This window comes from Antechinus flavipes, chromosome 6, assembly GCF_016432865.1.
Source record: "Antechinus flavipes isolate AdamAnt ecotype Samford, QLD, Australia chromosome 6, AdamAnt_v2, whole genome shotgun sequence".
NCBI lineage: Eukaryota > Metazoa > Chordata > Mammalia > Dasyuromorphia > Dasyuridae > Antechinus > Antechinus flavipes.
In genome coordinates, this window is record NC_067403.1 from 210013132 (window position 1) to 210038285 (window position 25154).

Sequence of the window (25154 nt, forward strand, 5' to 3'; positions counted from 1 at the left end):
GTGGGGCTGAAAAGGTAGGCTAGGGTCAGCCTATGAGATAGACACTGAACTAGAGGACTAGATTTGAAAAAATGGTGACCCAGTTCAGATCCTATATCAGTTCACTTGGCTGTCCTCAGTTTCCTTATGTTTACAATAAAAGAGGTGAACTAGATGCCTTTGAGATCTCTTCCAGCTCTAATTCATAAGCCAGAGGAGATGCTCACAGTCCACTTGGAAGATTTGAGATAAATTATCTGAGAGAAAGCTTTTTACAGTTTAGTCATTCTTGCTAAATTTTTTTTTTTTTTTTTAAACAAAATGCCTACTACAGGCCTGGCACTGAATTTAGGGTTAGGGATAGTGTGAAACAAATGGAAATTCTCTTAAGCTTCTGTAGCTAACATTCTATTGAACTCATAAATATTCAATAAGTTCCATTCACTTTTAGTTTATGCAAAACTAAAAACTAGTGGCCAAAGACAATTTGAGCTCAAGTCTAGTAATGATAGCAGTTTTTGATATTTGATTTTTGTAATTTATAAAGCTTTTCTTTAATCGTTTAATTGGGGGTAGAGCAGGGTTCAGTATAAAATTAGCTGTAAAATGAGGAAAACTGAAGCTCAGAGAAGGGAAGAGGTTTGACTATGATCATAGAACTGAGATCCTAGTCCCTTTTTAAGTCTAGTCAGCTTTCCATTATAACGCTGCCTCTCAGTGACTTTTGAATATTTTGAACACTGCTGAATCCTCATAAAGAATTTTTGGCAACCTGCCTGGATTTTGTGACCTAGTTGACATTTAAGTTTTGAGAATTTATGCCAATTTACTCTTTTTTTTTTTTTTTTTTTTTTTCCTCCTTCACCTGGAAAACTGGTAGAATGTTCTCTGATCTGTCAGGGCTTCCTTGCAACTAGTCTACCTTTCTGCTTTTTAACCTTTTCTGGGCAGCTTCCACGATTTTGGTTAACTAGTTCATCAAGTGAAAAGATAACGATTTAGGAAGCACTTAAATAAATCTTCATTGTAGACTTGAGACTTAGTAAGAATGTAAGTAAGAATGAGGAAGTGATAATTTGTTTTAGACAAATCCTGTTTTGGGAAAGGATAGAAACTGTCAACTGTAGCATAGTATTACATTCCATTCGTATCATTTTTTCATTAATTCTGTTAAAAGAAAAATACATTTGCTATTTGGCATTGCCTCTAAAGGATAATTTCTGTCATTATCTATACTTCTAAAAATATTTTTAACACCACTTTTACAATCATATATATATTGGTGATTGGAAGTAACGAAACTGCAGGGTATGGGTGGTTTGGAAAGAACGCTCAATAGGAAGCTGGTACACATAGGCATTTAACCCTAGCCTTGCCTAGTATCTTGCACCTAATAAGCACTTAATATCTTTTTATATTGAATTCTTAACTCGGTAGTCTTTAAAATCTAACCCCAAATTGCCTGTCTTCTGGTAGCTTATCTCCCATCTTCATGCTTTGACCAGCTTTCTTCCAAGTCTAGAATGTACTTTCTCCATGCCCTTCCCTTATAAAATTCTCCTTTTCCTTCAAAATTCAGTTGGGACACTTATTACATGGAGATTGTTCTAATCTACTCCCTCAATTACCTCCTCCCAAAATAACTTTTTATATTTTTAATATATATACATACAGTTATATATAATTTATATATATATATATACATATATATATATATATATATATATATATATATATATATATATATATATATATATATATATATACACACATATGTACATTGTATGATAAAATGTAAGTTTCTTGCGGGCAGAACAGGTTTTGTTTTTATCTTTCCCCAGCTGTGAGAAAGTCCTTCCTACATAGTGGTGCTTAATAAATGTTTTTGATTCTACAAAAGGATGAACTAACTTTTACATTCCTCCAAGTTATTTGCAAGTTCAATTTCACAAATATTAATTTATTAAATACCTCCTCTGTATAAGCATTTACCATTTCCCAGATTAAGTATAACTTAAGTTGTTTAGTCATTTCAGTAGGGTATGATTCTTCATAATCCCATTTGGGGTTTTCTTGGTAGCGATATTGGAGTAGACTGCCATTTGTTTTTCCAGTTCATTTACAGAGAAGGAAACTGAGGCAAATGAGGTGAGGTGACTTGCTAAGGATCATAGTTAGTGATCACAGAAAGTGTCTGAGCTTAGTTTGGAATTCCGGTCTTCCTGACACCAGGCCCATTGATTTTGTAAGTTTCTTAAAAGGCAACGAATTCTTTACTTTTTGTATCCATACATCATAGTGACTCTTAGCAGTGGAATGTGCCTGCACTGTGCTAGGATGGTCAAGTAGGAAGTGCTAGATTTGGTTTCCCAGAACTTGAGCTTAAATTTTGGCTTTGATACTTAGGATCTTTGTGATCTTGGACTAGACACTTAAATCTTTGCCTTAGTTGTACCATAAGAAGTTAGCCTAGTTGATCAGAGATTCCTTCTAGTTAAATCCTGTGATCCTTTGAAAGGCTAACTTCCAGAAGACTGGTTCATCATCTTGATGTCATTATGAATATGCTTATAGTTAAGGATCAAATGGTAATTTAATTGAATGGTTTTCTCTATGCATATATATCTTCTGTTGTTTGGTCATTCATTTGTAAATGACTCTTTGTGGACCATACTATTTATGGGATTTGGGGGGGGGGGCAAAGATGCTCCAGTGTTTTTCCATTTCCTTCTCTAGTGGATCAAGCCAAACAGAAGTTAAGTGATTGGGCCAGGATCATATAGCTAGTGTCTGTCTGAAGAGGATCTAGCTGCCCATCTTGGTATTTGTGTATTATGTATGGTATTTAAGTTCCTATGAATAAACACAACACAAAGAATAATTTTCTTTAGGTTGGGAGTGATTTTTAAAAAGTTGGGAAGAAGAGGTTTATTGACAAGTTTTTAATCAGCCAAGCATGGGAAATGATAAAGATTTCTTGCCCTTGAAGTAGTGACAGATCTGTTTAAGAAGACAAGGAGGGTTAATGTGTGAAGAGATAATATTTTGCAACTTACTGTTAACTCATGTGTGGATGAAATCACTACTTAACAGGTTTAGAAAATAGGTGAGCACCTCAGGAATTTTATTCCTGCAGATTCTTGCTTGGAGATACTGAAAAGCAGATTAAGAGTGAAGATTAAGAATGACCTGCTGGCCAGTGTCCCTTGTACAGTGATGCTTTTTTTCCTTTAATGGTAATATTATGAGAAACAAATATGGTTATATTGTAGTAAATATTGGACTCAGGGAAAGATCTTCTAGGCTGCATTTATCAGTGCTGTAATGGCACAAGTCATTTAACTTTTTTGCACTTCATTTTCCTTACTTTTTCACTCTGAAATCACAGATTTTTTAAAAAAAAATGAGCCAGTAATTGCTTTATATCTATTTCACTCGGCTCTTAGATGGGGAGGTCTTTAAACATCAACTGTTATTAAGCATACTTGTTAAAAGCAAGGAGCTGTATATAAAAAAAGAATGACTTTTAAAAACATTCTTTAATCTCATTTACATCTTAGAACAACCTTATGAAGTAGATACTATTGGTATTTATCTCTACAGAGGAAGAAACTGAGGCTTAGTAACATAGCTAATATCAGAAGTAACACTTGAGTACAGGTATTTTGACTGTCAAACCATTTTTATTTCGTTATAACATTTTATTGACAGAACATATGCCTGGGTAATTTTTTACAACATTATCCCTTGCACTCACTTCTGTTCTGACTTTTCCCTTCCCTCCCTCCAACCCCTCCCCTAGATGGCAAGCAGTCTTATACATGTTAAATATCTCAAACCACTGTGCAAATGTTTACAATCTAATAGGAGATCTTAAGATGTTGCAGAATTTCATAGAAAATTTGCACTAAAGAATTGCTTATTGATTGATTAATGTAATGAAATTGAATATAAAATATATACAAGTACCCAAGTGTTAAGGTACTAACATAGTGCTTTAGGAGATCTCCGCCTTAGCTGATAGGTAAAGGAAAACTTTGTGGAAAAAAATACTTGGAGCTGGGTGAGGTGATGGGAATACAAAGGCATAGAGCTCAGTTTGGCTTAAGCAGATGCTTTATAAGAAAGAGGAAAAGTTCTGGGAATTAGTTTGGCAAGATCATTGAATCTGCCAAGAAGAAATTGTTTCAGTTACTTTTCACCAATAAATATTTGGTTTAGCAAGCTTTTTTCATAATAGTAGAAAAAAGTTTGAAAAGGAAATGTGGAAAGCATCACCTAATTTTCCACTGTAATTCTCTCCCCTCCATTTCTTATATTAAAGTATGAAAAAAAAAGTTCAGCAAAACTAATGGCAAAAATTTGATTATATGTATTATTCTACACTCATGATTTCGTGTTGCCTGCTTCTACAAATAGATATGCAGGGGTTGAGATGCATTTGATTTTTTTTTTAAACGTCATTTTCCCCAAATATGACATAAGCCTAGGTATTTTTTTAAATTTTGTGTAAAATATTTATTTAGATTGAGAGTTTTTAGGCAACTATTATGTTTAATAATGACTAATATTCAGGCAAGGTTAAAGTTATGAGTTTGATCTGTGCTTCTGATTTTTCATAGCACAGAACATTTAAATTGCAACAGACTGCATTTTTAACCAAGCCAGAGAAAGGGTGATGTTGGTCACAAAGGGAATTAGACCAAAGGTATCTGTGTTGGGAAGAGGATAGCAGAGTAGGGGAAAACTCGACACCATTCTCTATAGACATTTGGAGTTCAGGTTAGAAAGAAAGCATATTTTATCATTAAGAAAAAGAAAACCAGATTTCAAATGCTACTGAGTTGTGAAATGTTTTATAAAGAAATACATGGGGTGTCCCCATGTTAGAGACTCATCTGATAAGAAAGATTAGGATTATAATCATGATTTGGTGTGGTTCATGTTAAATTTATTGTACTTGATAACTTAGCTTGACATTCAAGGCTTTTACCCTGCTCTCTTCATTATCCAGTGTTATTGAATGAATATGTAAAGAAAAATTTCACTTGAATTCCCTAAAAAGGGAACTCATCACCTTATGAGACGATTTGTGGTGTTCTGAGTATTTCTGATTGTTTTTTGTTATTATTGTTCTTCTGAGTTCAATTCTTTGCTAATATAATGTTATTAAACTCAGCCCAGTGGTCTACTTTGGTGATCTCTGTATGCCATTAGCCTACTTTTTTCTTCCAGCTCTATATTATCTGTACATTTTCAAGCATGCCACCTGTACTTATATGTAATTAATAAATATGTTCAACAGGACAGGATCAGAGATTCTTGGCATTCCATTCAAAATAGTCCAAGTTGAAGCAAATTCTGAGGCTCAAGTTTTCTCATTTGTATAGTAGGGGGTTTGTAGTGGATGTGCTGTTTCCTTATAGTTCAAAATTTATGATCTCAGGATGATTTTTGGAGTTCAAGTATTTAATCTGGTTCCTGGTTCATGTAATTTACCCTCAATCCTAGAAGCAGCTAGGTGTTACAGTGAAAAGAGCCTGGGATTTAGGAAGATTTAAATCCTATCCCAGATTTATGTAGTGGCTGGTCAACTAATCTTTCAATCTCAGTTTCCCCATGGTAAAATGGGAATAATAATCTCACTGGGCACAGAACAAATGTGGAAGAAATTTATGTAAAGAATGTCTTAATACAGACCATAGCATTTAATCCCTGGTCAGAAAAACGTCAAAAAATTGAATAAAATTGATAAGGCATGTTCAGTTTTCAGTAAAGTTTGCAGAATGTCTAAGTGCTTAATTTAATTTGAGTGCTTATTGATTTGCCTTAAAACTTGAGGTGATCTAACTTATGCTCAATTTATCATCTAGTTTCTTTAGCACAAAGCTAGTATGAATTTTTTAGGATCCTTGGAACATTTTTTTTCATCTCCCACATTTACAGGAAGGAAACTTAGGACCAAAAGGAGCAGGGACTTGAATGAAATTAGCTAGTTATTAGCAAAACTATAATTGGAACTCCAGGGTCCGATAACTGAAGTATTATTACCCACTGAAAAATATGCTGTAATTGAAAACCTAGGAACCCATATAAAAACACTCTTGCCATTAAGTAAAATTAATATATTAAAGAGGATAAAACTTCCCCTTTCCTCCATAGTAAACCAAAGAGAATAAAAGAAGATAAAAGTGATTTTTAAAGTGGAATTCATGGATATAATTATGACCTTTTCTGAAAATTTTCTTATAAATTTCTTGGCAGAATTTTGAATTAAACTTTTTAACTCCTTACCCCAACATTTCAGTAATTTCATTTTATGGTATGATGCTAAATATTTACCAAGTGGTGTGGTTTCTTCTGAAATAGATCCATTTTGTATTAGAAAAGCTAGTGTTCAGTAAAGAGAATAATGAACATATCATGCATACAAAAATGTTTTTTGAAAGTAAAGTATATTTTATAAGCTCTAATTGTTTAAATTCTTAGAGGAAAACATTCCTAATGTTGGAATATATAATATCGAGGATAGTACTGAATTTGGTAGAAAGGGAAAGTCCTTGGATTCTTTGGCTGTTAAACAAAAAGGTCATCCAGTGACACAGCATGTTTAGGAGAAACCTTTGCTCAAATACCAGATTAATATGCTCTGGAATAGAAGGTATTCCCAGCTTTTTCTGGTCCTTCCCTATCCTGCTTAATGGCAGATTAAAGCTATTAAATATTTACATGTAGTGGCTATTCTGTTGTTCAGTCATTGTAAAAGAACCCAAATGAAAAATTGAAAACTAGGAAATTATTTTTTCCTCCTTGATAACAATAGGAAGAGCTGACTGAATGAAAGGCAGCTGAGTTGGGTGAAAAAGAGTCATACTAAGAGAGAGGTATTATAGTCTCCGCTCTAACTTTGCAGTCCATTCAGGACGAATATGGATAACTCTTAACTTCAAATGGCTTGATAGGATAATATGAAAAACAGAAATTGTGGTAAAACATTAAATAAAGTTTTGTCTTCAGACACTTGTAGTACCCCTAGTTCATTTTGTACCTCCAGGATTTTGTCATTTCCCCAAAGAAAATGTCCTGCTGAGTTTTTGGAGTTTTCCCGCCTTTCTCGACTTTTGAGGAGGGAAAAATCCTGCGATTTAAAATGAGCATTTAACCAATTTAACCAATTTCAAGATAGCCAAGTCAGTTTCTTCTCTTCTGTGCTTCATAGAATCCGATTTAGAGCTGGAAAGAACCTTAGGATCCATCAGGCCCAACTCTCCCATTTTACAGATGAGAAAATAGAATCAGATTGTTTTAGTGATTTCCCAATGTCACAGTGATAGTGTTTGAAGGTCGCCTAGGAACCCAGGTTTGCTTCATTTCCATGTTCAGTGTCCTATTATTTACTGTACTGCTTCATTTGAGCCATTTATCTTAAGTTCTGACCACTTCTCTGAATTTACTGCCTTCCCATCTTCCCTTCCCCTGATGAAATCTAAGGTGGTATTAAACAAAACTGAAAATGATGGCCATGTTATTTGTCAACTCCACTACAGTGTACCAATCCTTTTTTTTTTTTTTTAAATTTAATATTAACTTTATATTGACAGAATCCATGCCAGGGTAATTTTTTTTACAACATTATCCCTTGCACTCGTTTCTGTTCTGATTTTTTCCCTCCCTCCCTCCACCCCCTTCCCCAGGATGGCAAGCAGTCCTATATGTTAGATATGTTGCAGTATACCAATCCTTTTACTACTCTTTGATTCAACTTCCCACTATTTGCTTTTATTCCACCCATTTTTTAAAACCTTGTAACTCTTTGTGCCTATTCTCTGATTTTCCCTTCCTTTACTCCAAACTCTGATAAAGATCTTTGATCCCCTATCCTCTCTGCTCTTGACTATTCCAGCAGATTTTCCTTTTTTTATCAGTACACTTTTTAACCCATCTGATCTGGTTTTTTCTCTTGATAGTTATAAAAAAGGTCCCACTCTCCCATACTGAATAAAACTCTCCTTAGACCCTGTCTGAAGTTATGTCTTAGTTCACTTTTTCAGTAAATTTTTAAAAGTTTTTTTAAACTTAAATACAAAAATGAGAAAAAAAAACATTGCTACATTCACAGCAGATTGTAAAAGGATTCAATATAAAATAACAAATTTCTATTTCAAGAGTACTATATAATACTACAGTTTTCAAAACTGCCCAGGTTTTCTTTGCTTCCTTGTTGGTTTCCTTTTGTTCTTTGCTGTGTTGTATACTTCTTACTCTCCTTTATCTCTCTCCCATTCCACCCTGAAGACTACAATTGTGTGGATATATATATGTAAAGAGATTTATAAATATATACTCCTATATGTATGTAAGATCGTATTATGCTTATTTCAACTCCTATCTGTTACTGTGAGTGAATAACATTTTTTGTAAGTCCAAGTTTTGTAAATCAACTAGCTCATCAGTTCTTAATACAAATAGTAATATTCTAACCCAATCACATTCTATCTGAGATTGTCTATGAAAGTTTTCCCCAATTTTTTGTAATCTTGGTTTACATAGGTTTTATGTATCAAAAATTTTAATAATAAAAGTAAGTAAAAATAATATCCTCTTTATGCTTTAACAATGCTCTCACCTTAAAATGAAGTTTAAGATCTGGTACTGCTCATTTTACTTCCCTTACATCTTTTTTCCTTGTTTCTTTGAAGTCCCTGCCCTTTTCTTTCAAGTGAACTTAATTATTTTTTCTAACTTGGTCAAATAATTTTTTAGTAATTTAATTGGGGGTTGACACTGAATAGATTGATTTGGTAAAATTGTTGTGTTTAAAACTATATTGATTTTTATCCATGAAAAATAATTTAAATTTATTTAAATTGAGTTTATTTGCATTTCAGGTTTTGGGTTTTTTTTTTTTTTTAACATAGCCTTACTATACTCACCCTATTTACCCTATCCCTCTTCATTCTGCTTTACTTCTACTCACTACCTTGCCCTTAACCTACCTTAACCTACCTGCCACTTATCTCCCCTCACTATCCTATTCCCTTTCTCTCTTATTTCTGAAGTTAAAAGACTTTTATACACTTATGCATGCATATATATATATTTGTTCCTTTTTTCATCTAGAGAATAGGATCGCATCTATTTTTTACTATCTTCTGTATAAGTTTTTCCTTTTATGCCTCATTTTGTTTGAGATAATTATTCCTTTTTGTCTCTCCCTACAGTTTTATTTTTTTTAGAATCACCCCATCATACTCGCATCTTTTTTTCAAAATAATCATGATGACAATCATAAAAGCACTACTAATATTTTCACATATGTGAACTAAACTTGAGTTCCTTATAATTGGTCTTTTAATGTTTGCTTTATATTTCTCCTGATATATATATGTCTAATTTTCCTCTATATTCTCGGGGTTTGGGCCATTTTTTTTTTTTTTTAGATTCAGGATTACAATTTAACCCTAGCTCTTTTGCACTACAAATATGATATTCTAAGACCTAGAGTAGTTGCTAGATCTTTTGTAATCCTTAATTGTAATCCCTGGTATTTATATATTTCCTTTTATAACAAAAAATAAAGAGGGAAGAGAAGTTGAGTAAAACTAACCAACATGTTAGTTGAAATAACATTGAAATAAGACTTGGAGAGCATTTAAGTATTTTCTCATGTCTTTTCTTTGGGGTCTAGTTTGGTTATTATAATTTCACAGCATTAAGTGTAGGGTTTTTTTTTTTAATCTTTCCATTTCTATTTACTTGCTATATTCATAGTATATGTTATTTTCCTGGTTCTGATTTATTTGCATCGATTTATATAACTCCCATGCTTTTCTATAATCACCATATTCATCATTTGTTACATAAAGTACAGTAATTTGTTACATTCATGTACCACAACTTATTTAGCCATTTCCCATTTAGTAGGCATCTACTTTGTTTCTAATTATTTGCTACTACAAAAAGCTGTACTAAATATTTAAGTATGGATAGGCTCTTTTTGTCAATATTTTCCTTGTGATATATCCCAATATGTATTGGGAACTCTTGAGTCAGAAGGTATTAACAGTTTAATCATTTTAGACTAGCTTAAATGAAGTCCTAATGTCTTTGTTGGATAGAAGAAAAGAATGGTTAAAATAGTGAGCATAACTGATAATTTGGATGGTAAGATGTAAGACCAGTAACCTTATTGGATTGAATGAGTTGTCTAGAACAAATTGTGTTTACATAGTTTTTACATTTTCCACAAAGGAATCTTGATATTGATAATCTATGATAAGATTTTAATAGGAGCAGGAGAAGTTAAACAAAAAAAGTTTGTCAATTTACATTATACTCTTATTATGGAACCTTAAGAAGAAAGCCATGTAAATAATGAGAATAGGCATGAGTACATTTGTAGAGTTTAGCCTTGGAAAGGATAGATATTTCAAGATGCTTAAAAAGGGATTAAGGTGTTCTTTAAGTGGCAGGTAGAGGATTTGGGATTGTGGAAATGATTTGGAAATAGCCTATATGGAATGGACATAAGAGTGAATGACTCTTTTTTTTTTTTCTTTTTCTTTCTTTCTTTCTTTCTTTTTTTTTTTTTTTTTTGAGCAGAATAGTGAATGGCTACTTAAATTTACCATGAATTTGTGACATTGCAGCAGTTCTCAGAGACTTGGGAGCAGAATTGGTGAAAACTGACCCAGGAATTGGTGGAGCTAAAGGTCCAAAGTATTGAAATGACTGACATAGAATTAGGTGAGTCAGGTTAAAGCTAAGGGATACCAGAAGTTGATTATGTTTGAATGGTAAGTTGTCTTTTGAATAAGAAGTGGAGGCTAAGATAGCTGTAGTCACCGAACTGGAGCTCAGCTTTTAAATGGAATTGAATAGTTCTGAATGATTATGGAAGCCTGTGTAAATTGGAGGTAAAAGTCTGCTGACTTAATTGTTGAGTCCCTTTGGCTGGGGACTGGAACTGAAAGGCAAATGCATATTTCTTCCAATTTTTACTTCACTAAATATTGATAGGCAGAGGCTACTGGTTTATTGACAAAGTGGTTATAATGGAATGCAAGTCAGAAGACCTTAGTTCATACTTCACTTAGCTGCCACTTATAAATCCCAGAGGAGGCTTCTGGGCCTTATTTATCTTATCTTAAATAAAAAAGTTCAACTGGATGATCTCAATTCTAAAATCCATGTTCTTTAAAGTACCTTGCTAAAGTATATGTTACCTTTGCTTTCCTCTCTGATCAGTTTGAAGTGGGAACCAGTTTGAAGTGGGAGCAGAACAGGGCTTTGGCCTTTATTCAGTACTATGTTTAGTGGGACAAACTGACTGGGGGCAGCAGCTAGGCATTGCAGTGGATTGAGCCCCAACCCTAAAGTCAGGAGGACCTGAGTTTAAATCTGACCTCAGACACTTAACACTTCCTAGCTGTGTGACCCTGGGCTAGTCATTTAACCCCAATTGCCTTAGCAAAACAAACAAAAAACCAACTGAATCTAGACTTAGACCAGCTAGTTGCTATGGTAGTCAGCCATTATGACCATCCTTATCAGCTACCATGATGTCTAGCTCTAAATGACTTCTTTATATATATATATATATATATATATATATACCCTCCCCTAGATGGCAAGCAAGCAGTCCTATATATGTTAAATAGGTTGCAGTATATCCTAGATACAATATATGTTTGCAGAACCGAACAGTTCTCCTGTTGCACAGGGAGAATTGGATTCAGAAGGTAAAAACAACTCGGAAAGAAAAACAAAAATGCAAATAGTTCACATTCGTTTCCCAGTGTTCTTTCTTTGGGTGTAGCTGCTTCTGTCTATCATTTATCAGTTGAAATTGAATCTTTGTCAAAGAAATCCACTTCCATCAGAATACATCCTCATACAATATCATTGTCGAAGTGTAAAGTGATCTCCTGGTTCTGCTCATTTCACTTAGCATCAGTTCATGTAAGTCTCTCCAGTCCTCTCTGTATTCATCCTGCTGGTCATTACTTACAGAACAATAAAATTCCATAACATTCTTATACCACAATTTACCCAACCATTCTCCAATTGATGAATATCCATTCATTTTCCAGTTTCTAGCCACTACAAATAGGGCTGCCACAAACATTTTAGCACATACAGGTCCCTTTCCCTTCTTTAGTATTTCTTTGGGATATAAGCCCAATAGAAACACTGCTGGATCAAAGGGTATGCAGAGTTTGGTAAATTTTGGGCATAATTCCAGATTGCTCTCCAGAATGGTTGGATTTGTTCACAGTTCCACCAACAAGGCATCAGTGTCCCAGTTTTCCCGCATCCCCTCCAACATTCATCATTATTTTTTCCTGTCATCTTAGCCAATCTGACAGGTGTGTAGTGGTAACTCAGAGTTGTCTTAATTTGCATTTCTCTGATCAATAGTGATTTGGAACACTCTTTCATATGAGTGGTAATAGTTTCAATTTCATCATCTGAAAATTGTCTGTTCATATCCTTTGACCATTTATCAATTGGAGAATGGCTTGATTTCTTATAAATTTGAGTCAGTTCTCTATATATTTTGGAAATGAGGCCTTTATCTGAATGACTTCTTGAGGATACTGACCATACCCATGTGAAATGTGCTATTTAAAAGAACATCCAAAAATTTGCCTAATAAAGGAAGTTGAGTTTATTAATCTATAATCATTGCTGTTTATTTATTTTTTAATATGACACATGGGCTTATTTTTGTTTGAATGGTTAAAATAGTGACCTTAAAGAGAACTCGGTATGACTGATGATTTAGATGTTAATAAGACCAATACCGTTATTGGATTGAATGAGTTGTCTAGACAAGTTTTATTTACTTCCCTGTTTTCACATTTTCCTCAAAGGGATCTTGATATTGATAATCTATAATGAGATTTTAATAGGGAAATTAAACAAGAAAAGTTTGCCAGATTATTTTAATGCTCTCACTGAACTTTAGGGAATGAACCATTAACAATTTTCATTTCATTTGATTTCATTCCTCTAAATATCTAAAAATTATATTTATGTGGATTATTCATAAACACAGAGCTCTCTGAAAACATTTATTAAAATGTTTTTTATTTTTAAATTGGCAGTTCCATTGGATATATGGATGCTTCAATTACCTTTATATATAGATTGAAATTTATCAGTAGGCTATAGAAAGACCAACAATTTCCTGTCTCTTATTTTCTAAAAATAGTATTCAGTTCAGACAGATCCAAATAAGAACTATGCCAACTAAGACTGTAACTTGAATACAGAATCATCCCCAAACCAAGAGTCCAATCTTAAGGGAAACTGGCATTTGCCAGTGAGCTTTAATTTGTCCCAGTTTGGTGTTGAAAAAACTCTAGGTAATTGGTATTTTCAAAAAAGCCACAGTAATCATAGAATAGTTAACTAAAATGCTTTTGTTTAAAGTAGTCTGTATGCAAAATTTTTGACATTTTCTTAGTTTTTCGTTGGTATTTGTCATTTTATTATCCAAATTTATGACATTCCACAGTGAGGCACAAGACTGGTGTGCACATTTGATTCATTGGAATCAACAATTAGGATTCAACTTAATGATTTATCTTTTTAAAAAAGAAAATGAATTCTTTTTGGATGTAATGGGATTTAATTTTTAAAAGTAGCTTTTTATTTACAAAACACGCATGGGTAATTTTTCACCTGCACGAGAAAAATCGGATTTAGAAATATGGTAAAAATACAAGCAAATAATAACAGATAAAAGTGGAAATGCTATGTCGTGGTCCATATTCATTTCAATGGGATTGAATTCTAAGGCAACTTTAAAAGTTAGTGTTATCAATCTTACTTCAAAACATTATTTAGGAAAGAATCTGTCCATTTTATATGAATTGCTTAGGCACCTATTTACCCACAGTATTTACATTTTAAGTCATCTTTCTAATTGCTTTCTTTTATAAAGATTTCAAGGGTCAGAACAAGTTTGAAAGATAAATTTTTAGGTTGCCAGAAGCCTTTTGTCTAAATTTGTATAGTGGATTGTGTAAGATACAATGTAAGTTTATAATATGTAGGTCAAATGTAGAAACTTTTTGGACATGTTCATGCATAAATTTTTAAAATTCTATTCATTTTTTTAAAGGCACTTAATCATTTATTTTTCTAGTGAGCCCTACTCTTAATAATCCTAGTGGTACAGGAGGATTGAGCAAGTATCTTACCTCATCCTTGTGTGTATTTAAAATAATTCGGTATAAGGAGAAAAACAAAGGAATTTTTTTCTTAAATTAAATAATTTGAATTCAGGGCTGCCTAGCTCTCACTTATCGAGTAATGAGCACAGTGATTTAACTTCTGAGACTCAATACTTGTTTTTTAAAAAATCTTGTTAAGTGTCTGATAGCAGATTTGATTTCAGATCACTTTGATTTCAGGACTGATACTCTGATAGCTGTACTACTTAGCTGTTCCGTAATTTTGATAATTGATAATAATTTAATAATTTTAATAATAATAATAATAATACTGTTGCAATCCACATCCAGTCTCCAAAACCCTCTTTCTTGATGCAGATGGCTCTCCATCACAAGTTTATTTGGAATTGGCCTGGTTGCTGCTGTCCAGAATGGTTGTATTAGTCTACAGCTCCAACAAGAATGTATTAATGTCCCAGTTTCCCCACATCTCCCTTACAGCAGTATCTTTTCATGTCATCTTAGCCAATCTGAGAGGTGTGTAGTGGTACTAAGAATTGTCTTAATTTACATTTCTCTGGTCAATAGTGGTTTAATTTCTCCATCTGAAAATTGTTTATATTTGACCATTTATCATTTGGAGAAAGGCTTGTATTCATATAAATTTAAGTCAATTCTCTATGTATTGATTTGTATTTTATAAGTTGTTTATTCACTCCCTAATTGATGGGCACCTGACCTTTTTGCCAATTTTTTTTATAAATAAGTACTTACATAAGCCCCTTTTCTATGTCTTTGACCTCTTATGCTTTATAGCTCTGTGTGCTCACTCTCACACTTTGTTGGTAGTTCGGACTACTTTCCAGAAGATTTGAACCAGTTCATGTCTCCAGCAGCAGTGTATTTGAATTTTATTTTCTTGTAATTATAAAGTTAGTTTCAGAGCCAGGACTCACTTAAGTCAATCAATAGTCATTTATTAAGTGACTGGCACTTAATAAGTGCTTTTCTGGTCTTAAGTCTTATGTTCTTTTCTTAATCTGTTACGCCTTTCATTACTGTTGGAATATGGGGGAAAAGGAGGATGTGTGTGGGGAATGCTTATTTTTACAAATCTTTTTGATTTATATAGAATGTTGCAGCATTTTCAGGTATCAGCAGTAGCTGGTAAATATACTGGTTTTATAAAGGAGGAAAATGAAGGCAAGGAAAGGCAAGGAAAATCAATAAACATCTATGCTTCCAGCTCAGCCTTTAAGCCATCCCCACCAGCTACACACTGGATAAGCTCAAGGTACCCCTAAGAACCATAAGACTTCTCCATCTTGACTTGTAGCTGTAATTTTCACATATATTTGTACTGTCTCCCCAATTAGAATATGAATTCCTTGAGAGAAGAGACTCTCATATTTGTTGCTTGTGGCTGGCTAAAAAAAAAAAAAAAGATCCCTTTTCTCAAAGAACTAATATTCTAACAGAGGCAAACAACTCCCATGGGAGCTGAAAAGTAGAAAGGAGGAGAGATAGAGTTGGAGGATACCTTCATGGAGACAATTGTCTCCAAGTCAGAAGCAAACCTGTGACAGGGGAGAGAAAGATGGTTTCCCTGGACTCCTTTCCTCAAATAGATCCTCTGGACTTCCTCAGGAGGAAAAGGTACTGATAATTTTTTGAGGTGAGGCGCCCCTGAAAACCTGGGGCTTCCGAAGCTCAGCACTCCTGTTTTACATATTTTACTGTCTAGATGGATCATAAATTCTTTTTGCTTAGGTAGATAAAGATCCTGGTATTATTTAGAGTATAAGCTCCTTCAGTTCATATTTGTGGTGGTTATTTCATTATGATTTCTTCCATATATTTGAAGAATGTAGTTCTATCAACAAAATAGAAGTGGCATCTTAGTTGTTGGGGAGAAAATGGACCAACATTGATTGGGTCTCCCTTAAGACTATAAATTGCAGAGAAACTACTTTGTTTCCAGTCCTTTTGTCACTAAAAATAGTTAGCATATGTATTAGTTACATATATATACTCATTCTTTCTATCCACCTAGCCTTTTGCCTAGTAACTTGCTTTGGTAGAGGAAGGCTACTCATCTAGTTACTTATACCAATGAGATCACAGTCACTATCACCACTACCAAGAAATCAATACAACATAATTTGTACCCAAAATTCTTGATATATATTGTTGATGCAGGTAGTTCATGCAGTGGATAGAGTGCCTGGCCTGAAGAACTGAATTCAAATGTAGTTTCAAATACAATATAGCAATTTGAGTCAAATGGTCAAAAGATATGGACAATTTTTTTTTTCCTGACTGAGTTATTTCTTTTAATAATAATTAAGGTTCACAAAGTACTTCATAGCTTGTAAAGGACATTACAAATATTATCTCATTTGATCTTAATAACTATCTTAGGAGGTAGGTACTAATATTTATCCCCATTTTACAAAGGAGGAAAGTGATCTTTCCAGTGTCACGTAATGAGTAAGAGTCTGAAGCAAGTTTTTCAAATTTGGATCTTCTTGACTTCTGAGGTTTATCCATTATATACAAAGATGATTTTGTAAGTGATTGCACATTATAACTAAGCAATTGAAAGAATGATCATATTAACTTTTTAGGAATCTTAGAGTGGTTGCTTCATATATACTCAGTTGTTTGGACGACACCAGTGGCTCAGTGGTGATACCCAACTTTTTCTCCCTTTTTTTATTTTCTTTCTGGATACACATGTACATTATTTTTTCATACACAAGAAGATACGGACAATTTTGAAATGTTTTATAGATCATTTATAGTCATATGAAAAAATTGCTCCAAATTACTAGTCATTAGAGAAATGCAAATTAAGACAACTCTGATGTACCACCTTACACCTCTCAGATTGGCAAAGATGTTGGGTGTGTATTCCAAAGAGGTCATAAAAGAAGGAAAAGGACCCATATGTAAAAAAAATGTTTGATAGCTCTTCTTGTAGAGGCAAACAATTGGAAAGTAAGTGGATGCTCATCAGTTGAAGAATGATTGAATAAGTTATGGTATATGAATGTTATGGAATATTATTGTTCTATCAGAAAATGTTCAGGAGGATGATTTAAGAGAAGCCTGAAGAGACTTATATGAACTGATGCTGAGTGAAGAGAGCCAGAACCAGAGCACTATGCAAAATAACAGCAAGATTATGTGATAACCAAGATAAATGTTAGCTCTTCTCTATAATGTAGTGATAATTCTAAATAGACTAGAGATGAAAAATGCCATCTGCATCTGAAAAAAAGAGAATTATGGAGACTGAATTTTGGTCAAAACATATTATTTTCACCTTTTTTGTTTGCTTTTTCTTTGGGTTTTTTCCCTTTTGTTCTGATTTTTCTTTTGCAATATGACTAATGGAAATGTTTTAAATGATTTCATGTGTATATCTATATCAGATTGCTGTTTGGGGGATGGGAGAGGGAAGGGAAAAAGGAAGAAAAAATTTATAATTCAAATGTATGTTTATATGAACTTGGGAAAAATAAAAACTACTAAATGGGGAAAATGCTTGATTAACTGTTTATTGATTGAAAGCATGGAAAAAGCTGGCCTGGATCAGTCATGTTAAAAAAAAACCCCAACAACTTTTCAAGCATTTTCAATTTGCTATCAGTTCTCTCTGGAAGTAGATAGCCTTTTTCATCATGAGTCCCTTAGAATTATCATTTTCTTGATCAAAGTAACATCTTTAATAGTTGATCATTCTACAGTATTGCCAGTACCCATTTATACAGTGTTCTCTTGATTCTGTTTACTTCTCTTTGTATCAGTTCATATAACTTTGCCCTGGTTTTCTAAAATTATTCCCCTCATCATGAAGTAATACTTGTAAAAGCACTAAGTACAGGACTTTTCAAATCTTAAGAGCTATTTAGATTTTAGCTAGTATTGGTAGTATTTTACATTACCTTCATTTCCCAATTTCCTTTTTCTTCCTAAAGAACCATCCATATAACAAAAGATGAAGAAAAATGAGTTCAGGAAAATCAAATTTAATGATTCTTTTCTACTTGGTAATCTTGACACCTTACAGAGAAAGGAGTGATTGTGATTTCATTTCAGCCTTGGGTTTTTGTTTTTTGTACTTTATATTTACATTGATTACATGCATTTTTCCTTGCTCTGCTTATCAGTTTGTCTTTCTATGCATCTCTCTGTTGGGTATACTGTTTTTTTTATAGCAGTGTCATGTTTTGTCACCTTCATGTTCCAGTTTGTTTCACTCTTCCTCAAGTGAAGGGTATCTACTTTGTTTCCCTTCTTTTTGTCACTTAAAAAGTGTTAGCATATGTATTAATTACATACATACTCATTCTTTCCATCCACTTGGGCTTTTTGCCTAGTGATGTTCTAATCAAAGGGTGTATAACTTTCAGATCATTTCTCATATTTTTCATGTTCTTTTTAATGGCTATCAAATGTGTCAGAATTTAATATCTAGAGGATGATTGCTTGTGTAACTACGTTTATGAAGTACAACTTCATGTTTTTTTAAACTATGTTTAAACTGTATATTAAATAATGTAAAATGGCATGTGGGCAGTTACGTTTCGCAATCCTGTTTAGAAACTTAAAACTGTATACATGTAAGTAGTAAATAAATGTCAAAGGAACTAATTTTTCAGAGAATTGAAGAGCTCACACCTGTGTAGGTTCATTACGGAGGATTCTAAGGAGTTTCTACTTTAAATTTAGGCCTTGAAACAAGCAGGCAGAGTAGTGAGATCTGTTTTGGATGGTGAGAGTAGTGTGGAAGGAGCCACTGAGCACAGGAGACCCATTTGGGTATAGTAAGGTGATACTGGAAGTTCCTGCTTCTGCAATGTGGAAAAGTAGGGGTTGGGTGGGGTTAGTGGTACAGATTATTGGAAGTTAAGAAGTACTTATTGGGATTCCTTAACATTTGTTTGTTTGAACTACCATAGGTAGTTCTTATTCAGTTGTAGAAGCTTTTAAAAGTCATCTCATTTGCTTTGCAGGCCCACAAGTCCGTGAACTTTGTTTCAACTCTGCTACAAATCACCATGTCCGAGCAGCTGGATTTACCAGTGAGACAGGCAGGCAAGTTTGCAGAGATATTTTTCTTTTGAATGTGCAAATGTTATTTTAAATGTTCACAATTGAACTGACTTACCCAATGACATGTCAGTTTAGTGGTTTTTCTGCCCACTGGGCTAAGGGCCAGCATCCTAGGTCATGAATGCCTATGTTATTAGGGGCCCAGTTGGAAGAACGTCACTTCAGCTTAAATGCCTCAGTTTATGCCAGAAACATAAAACATTTCTCCTTAGTAAATGTGAGCTTGTGAGTGTTAATAAAGCTTAGAAAGATGTGTCCAAGGAATCTTCCTTTATGTATTTTTTTGTGGTTTTTTTTTTTTTTTTTTTTTTTTTTTTTGCAAATCTATGAAATGGTTAATTTGAAAATTCAAGATTTAAGGACAACTTGTTTGTGAAACTAACTATGCATTTTATCAATTTTTATTCTAAACCTTATTTTACAGATCAGAACATTTTAGAATGGGAAAAATGAATTTGCTTCTGTACATTTTCTTACAAAGAATTGACACTTAGCATTCTCAGCTGATTTTTGGTGATGTCTGTGGACTTTGTCACTTTGTTTATTGTTTTGGATGAGTAATAAAAGTCATTTCAAATTCTAAGCAGTGGAATGTAGGTCATAATTTATGATGAAAGTTGGAATCTCTTTGGCTCAAGATGACTTGAGATTATACTTTCAGCAAATTTCAGTTTAGTTATGTTAAGAAAATTAGTCTTTGATGAAGAATACCAGAACACTGTCTGTTCTTTTTGATGATTTATTAAAATGTAGGGACAGCTCAGTAGATAGAGAACTGGCCTTGGACTTGAGTTCAAATCCTGACTCAGACATTTAACAGTTAATAGCTGTGTGACCCTAAGCAAGTCAGTTAACCCCAATTGTTTCCCCCAAAACAAGTGCAAAGTATTTGAGTTGCAGGCAGAAGGAAAAATGACAATAATTAGCTCCAATTGTATCACATATTAGTCAGAAAATAGTTGAGCTTTATTTTGAAATAGGTCAGCCCCTTTATAAACACACTAATAAATTACAAATCACAGAACCAGTGCTTTTCAGTAATCAGTATCTGATTCATTTAGGATAACTTGCATTTTTTAAAATTTAATTTAATTTTATAATAACTTTATATTGACAGAATCTATGCCAGGGTAATTTTTTTACAACATTATCCCTTGCACTCGCTTCTATTTCGATTTTTCCCCTCCCTCCCTCCGCCCCCTCCCCTAGATGTGCAAGCAGTCCTATATATGTTAGATATGTTGCAGTATATCCTAGATACAATATATGTTTGCAGAGCCAAACAGTTCTCTTGTTGCACAGGGAGAATTGGATTCAGAAGGTAAAAATAACCCGTGAAGAAAAACAAAAATGCAGATAGTTCACATTCGTTTCCCAGTGTTCTTTCTTTGGTGTAGCTGCTTCTGTCCATCATTTATCAATTGAAACTCAGTTAGGTCTCTTTGTCAAAGAAATCCACTTCCATAAGAATACATCCTCATACAATATTGTTGTTGAGGTATATAATGATCTCCTGGTTCTGCTCATTTCACTTAGCATCAGTTCATATAAGTCTCTCCAGGACTCTCTGTATTCATCCTGCTGGTCATTTCTTACAGAACAATAATATTCCATAACATTCATAAACCACAATTTACCCAGCCATTCTCCAATTGATGGGCATCCATTCAATTTCCAGGATAACTTGCATTTATACATGTGTAAAGCTCACCCATAAATCTATATGTTCTGCTTCTAGCAGATAGGCAGTCTCAGCATTCTGAGTGCTGACTATTGGATGTAGTAAAAATTACCCTTGAATCTATTGTTATTCTAAGTGACATTTTGAACCAAAATTGCACTTGGGGTAATTATGGCATTACGGCATTATGGTATAAACTATTTTCTTAATAGTTTGAATGAACTTTTGTATTTAAAATTTTTTATTGCAAGTGTCTATATATGTTTATGGGTAATTTTACAACCTTGACCTTTGCAAAAACTTCTATTCCAATTTTTCCCCTCCTTCCCTTTACTCCTCCCCTAAATGGCAGGCAATCCCATGCAAGTTAAATATATGTTAAGAGTATATGTTAAATACAATACACACACACACACACACACACACACACACACACACACACACACACATATTTATATAATTATCTTGTTGTACAAGAAAAATAAGATTTAGAAAGAAGGCATAAATAACCTGGAAAGAAAAACAAAGCAATCAAATAACAGAAAGAGTGCAAATGCTATGTTGTGGTTCACATTGAGGGAAATATTGTTGATTATCAAACTATGTGGCATACAAGTCATTTCTAAATTTGGTACAGTGTTGAAAGCATAGAAGAAGACCTTATTTAACAAATTATAAATAATTTAGAGCAGTATTGCAAATTGCTATTTGCCCTAGGCAAGGAGAAATAATTTTTTTTTCAAATCTAGTACCTTGAAATTAAATCCCTTTAAGAATTATGCATCATGATAAATGTGAAAATTGCACATGTTTAACCTATGTTGGATTACTTGCTATTAGGGGAAGAGGGAAAGGAAGATAGAACAATTTGGAACACTAGGTTTTGCAAAGGTGAATGTTGAAAACTATTTTCCACAAATGTTGAAAAATAAAAAAGCTATTTTTTTTTCCCCTGAGGCCATCACAGGTTAAGTGACTTGCCTAGGGTCACATAGCCAGGATGTGTCTGAGACCAAATTTGAACTTCTGACTTCAGGGCAGGTGCTCTAGACCTATGCCATTTAGCTGCCCGTATTATTATTATTTTTATCTTTTTTCCCTATTATTATTTAAAAAACAAATTTTAATGCATAAAAAAAGGAATTGTGCATCATAGCATTTTATTTAGTCTGTACTTACTAAATTGCACTCAGTCTATTTTGTTCTTAGAAAAATCAGAGATACTCTGAAAGTATTTCTTTAATGTAAGTATTTTCTTCAGTGATATATAAACTTTAAACCCCAAACGAGGCTATCTGTGGCACATAACTATTTTTTGTCCAACTGTCCCAATATCTTTCAGGTGTTATCTATTTGAAAAATATGATAACTCAGTATTGGCCTGATAGGGACACCACACCAGGGGAAATACCTCCTTATACAATTCCTGAGGAAGATCGACATTGTATCCGTGAAAATATTGTTGAAGCTATTATTCACTCTCCTGAACTTATCAGGTATTTTTAAAATGTTATTCATCGGTACAATAATAGCATATTTGTTCTTTGTCTTTTAAAAAAAAAAAGCCCAATTCATTAACTCATTTGTTTTGAAATTTAAGTAGCAGAGACCAAAGAAAACAATGTAGTATGTGTAATTTATGGTTATAATCTAAAAAGTTCTTGTACTTGTCACAAATACATGTGTTGAGTCATTTTTACTAAACAATTCTATGATTTATATTGTGGATGGTCTTTTTTAAGATCTATAATGTTTGGCAGACAGTGTGTTTGGGGAGGATCATTCTTTTTGGAGGGTGGCATCATTCTAAGAAATTATTTTAAAATTTAGCAATTTTCTCTTCACTGCATTTTTCAGAATTAAAAACCTTCAAAACTTTGTAATATAGGTAAGGTCAAACCAGACATTCTTCTGTCATTTAATTGTAGTGGCAACTTCCTTTATTATAAAAGTACAGGGGAAGTCTGTATTATCCTGGAATGATCCTTTTCAGACACTAAGACTTAAGCACAACGAGGAAACCTGTTAGATAATTATAACACCTTGCATTATTATAATGATTGTTTTTTTTCTTTGTACATTCCATTTAAGGATCCTAATGCAGCTCCTTACTTTGTTGTTAATCATATTCTACTTGTCTCTTTCCTATACTTGTATGAAACAGGGAGGATTGTTTCATAGGTGAGGAAAAAGATTGCAAGAATAGAAAAGACTTTAAATCAAATAGCTAGTGCTTGATGTCCCAAGGTTGTACTGGCTCCGGCTCTGTCTACTGACATATAAGTAAATGGAGCTTTTAGTGACATTTAGTTACTTATGCATCCTTCAAGACTAAATCATGAATTGAAATTGCATATAATTCAGGTTAATAAAATGTATAATAATTGTCTTCATAGCATTCTCACCTATTTATGCATCTTGACTTTCAGGGTACAGCTTACTACGTGCATTCATCATATAATCAAACATGATTACCCAAGTCGCTGGACTGCAGTTGTGGACAAGATTGGTTTTTATCTCCAGTCTGATAACAGTGCTTGCTGGCTTGGAATCCTTCTTTGCCTTTATCAGCTGGTGAAAAACTATGAGTACGTATGTCATTCACAAGCTGTGGTTTGTATATACTTGGGGAAAATCTGATATCTAGCATTTCTTTACATAACACATTAAGAAACATACTTTTGAATTGCTGAATTAACTGTTGAATGTGATTTGGTATTTTCCACTTGTAATCCTGTGATTCATACATAGCTCATGATTTTTACTCCTTTCTTAATAACTAAACTTGAACCTAGAACCATATTGCTGGTGTTACTTGTAATCTGCCTTTTAAATTATGATATAATCTTGTTTCCTTTTCCTAGGTTACTTTCCCATATCTGCTGTTTCTCTACCTTGGCCTTGCTGCGCCCTCCCCCCTCAGCATCTCTTCTTAGAATCCTTGATTTGGTCAACTCAGTAGCAACTAAGCTGCTAAGGCTGTTCCCTCTCAATATTTTTTTCTGCCTACATTCAATTAATATGTCTTCCTATAGAATGTTCCTTTTTGATTTTGTGTTTCCACTGTCTAGCACATAGAAAGTCTGTAATAAATATTTCACTTCTTGGTTTAAAGTTCAGCTCTTAAGTGGGATAAAAGTTGAAAGAAGACATATGCTAGTGTTGGATGAAAGACTAAAGAAAAATGGCTTGTGAGGATGATGCTCAGTGAATTCTTGGTTGACTGAAGACCTTTGATTTGATGTTTTAATGAATAAGAACAATGTATACTACCAGGATGGAGGAATTGTGGTTGGATGGCTATAGGAATGACCATTGTAAGCAATATAGAGTAGGCATTTATATTAGGGAAATGGAAATCAGTTTAATTTCCATCATGAGAGTCAATTTGTTCAAACAATTTTTTCTTTTTCTTCCTTTGTTGGTGTGAAGCAATTGGGGTTAAGTGACTTGCCCAGAATCACACAGGTAGGAAGTGTTAAGGATCTGAGGCCAGATTTGAAATAAGATGCTGGTGACTTCAGAACTAGTACTCTATTCTCTGAATTGCCTCCAAATAATTTTCATAAATTAATGAGCTCTCATAAAACTTAGAACTTTATAAAACTTAAATGATTTTGTTTTCTGCAATGACAGCATAGCATCTTGAAAACTGAAATTTTACTAAGACTATTAAGATGTGACCATTACGGTTATCCCCTTCTCCATCTCCCAAGGTAATGGTGCAGTATGGCATCCCCACAATCCAAAAAAATTCACAATCTTTCAGCTCTTCTTTTGTACTAGAAAAAAGCCTGGTGGGTTTTTTTTTTTTCTTTTATGGGGTATTTATAGTACCTTAGTATAAATAAAGTTGGGTTAAGTATCTGGTTGTGAGCTCTGTGTCTTTTCCTGGCCTTAGGTATCTTCCAGCTTCTGAAAAATTTGCAAAAAAGTTCCTGTTTAATTTCTTAAGCCTACCCAGTCAAAACCTCAAAGGGAAAAGTCCCTAAGTAGAAAGGGTAATTATATTTAAATAACATAAGTATATACAAGTCATCTTAATTAGCATAGAATACATCTTCTTAGACTAGATATAATGAATGGTCAGCTCTGTAACTTAATTTAAGAATTAAAATAAGTTAAATTTAAGAATTAAATAGTCAAAAATTTGCATTCTTATGGTATTAAAAGTATTGTCACCCAGAAAT

General features: G+C 33.4%; 1 protein-coding gene across 3 annotated transcripts in view; it reads left to right on the plus strand.

The window, feature by feature from the left end:
* Positions 1–25154, plus strand: part of IPO7 (importin 7) — a 49938-nt gene that overhangs the window by 2592 nt on the left and 22192 nt on the right. For all 3 annotated transcript variants that reach the window (XR_007948545.1, XM_051967551.1, XM_051967550.1), the window contains exons 2-4: positions 19184–19265; positions 22307–22460; positions 23394–23552. Coding sequence is in view for 2 of the 3 variants with exons in the window: in XM_051967551.1 (XP_051823511.1) it covers positions 19184–19265; positions 22307–22460; positions 23394–23552 (395 nt within the window). In the remaining variant the exon portion in view is untranslated. The remainder of the gene's footprint in view (positions 1–19183; positions 19266–22306; positions 22461–23393; positions 23553–25154) is intronic.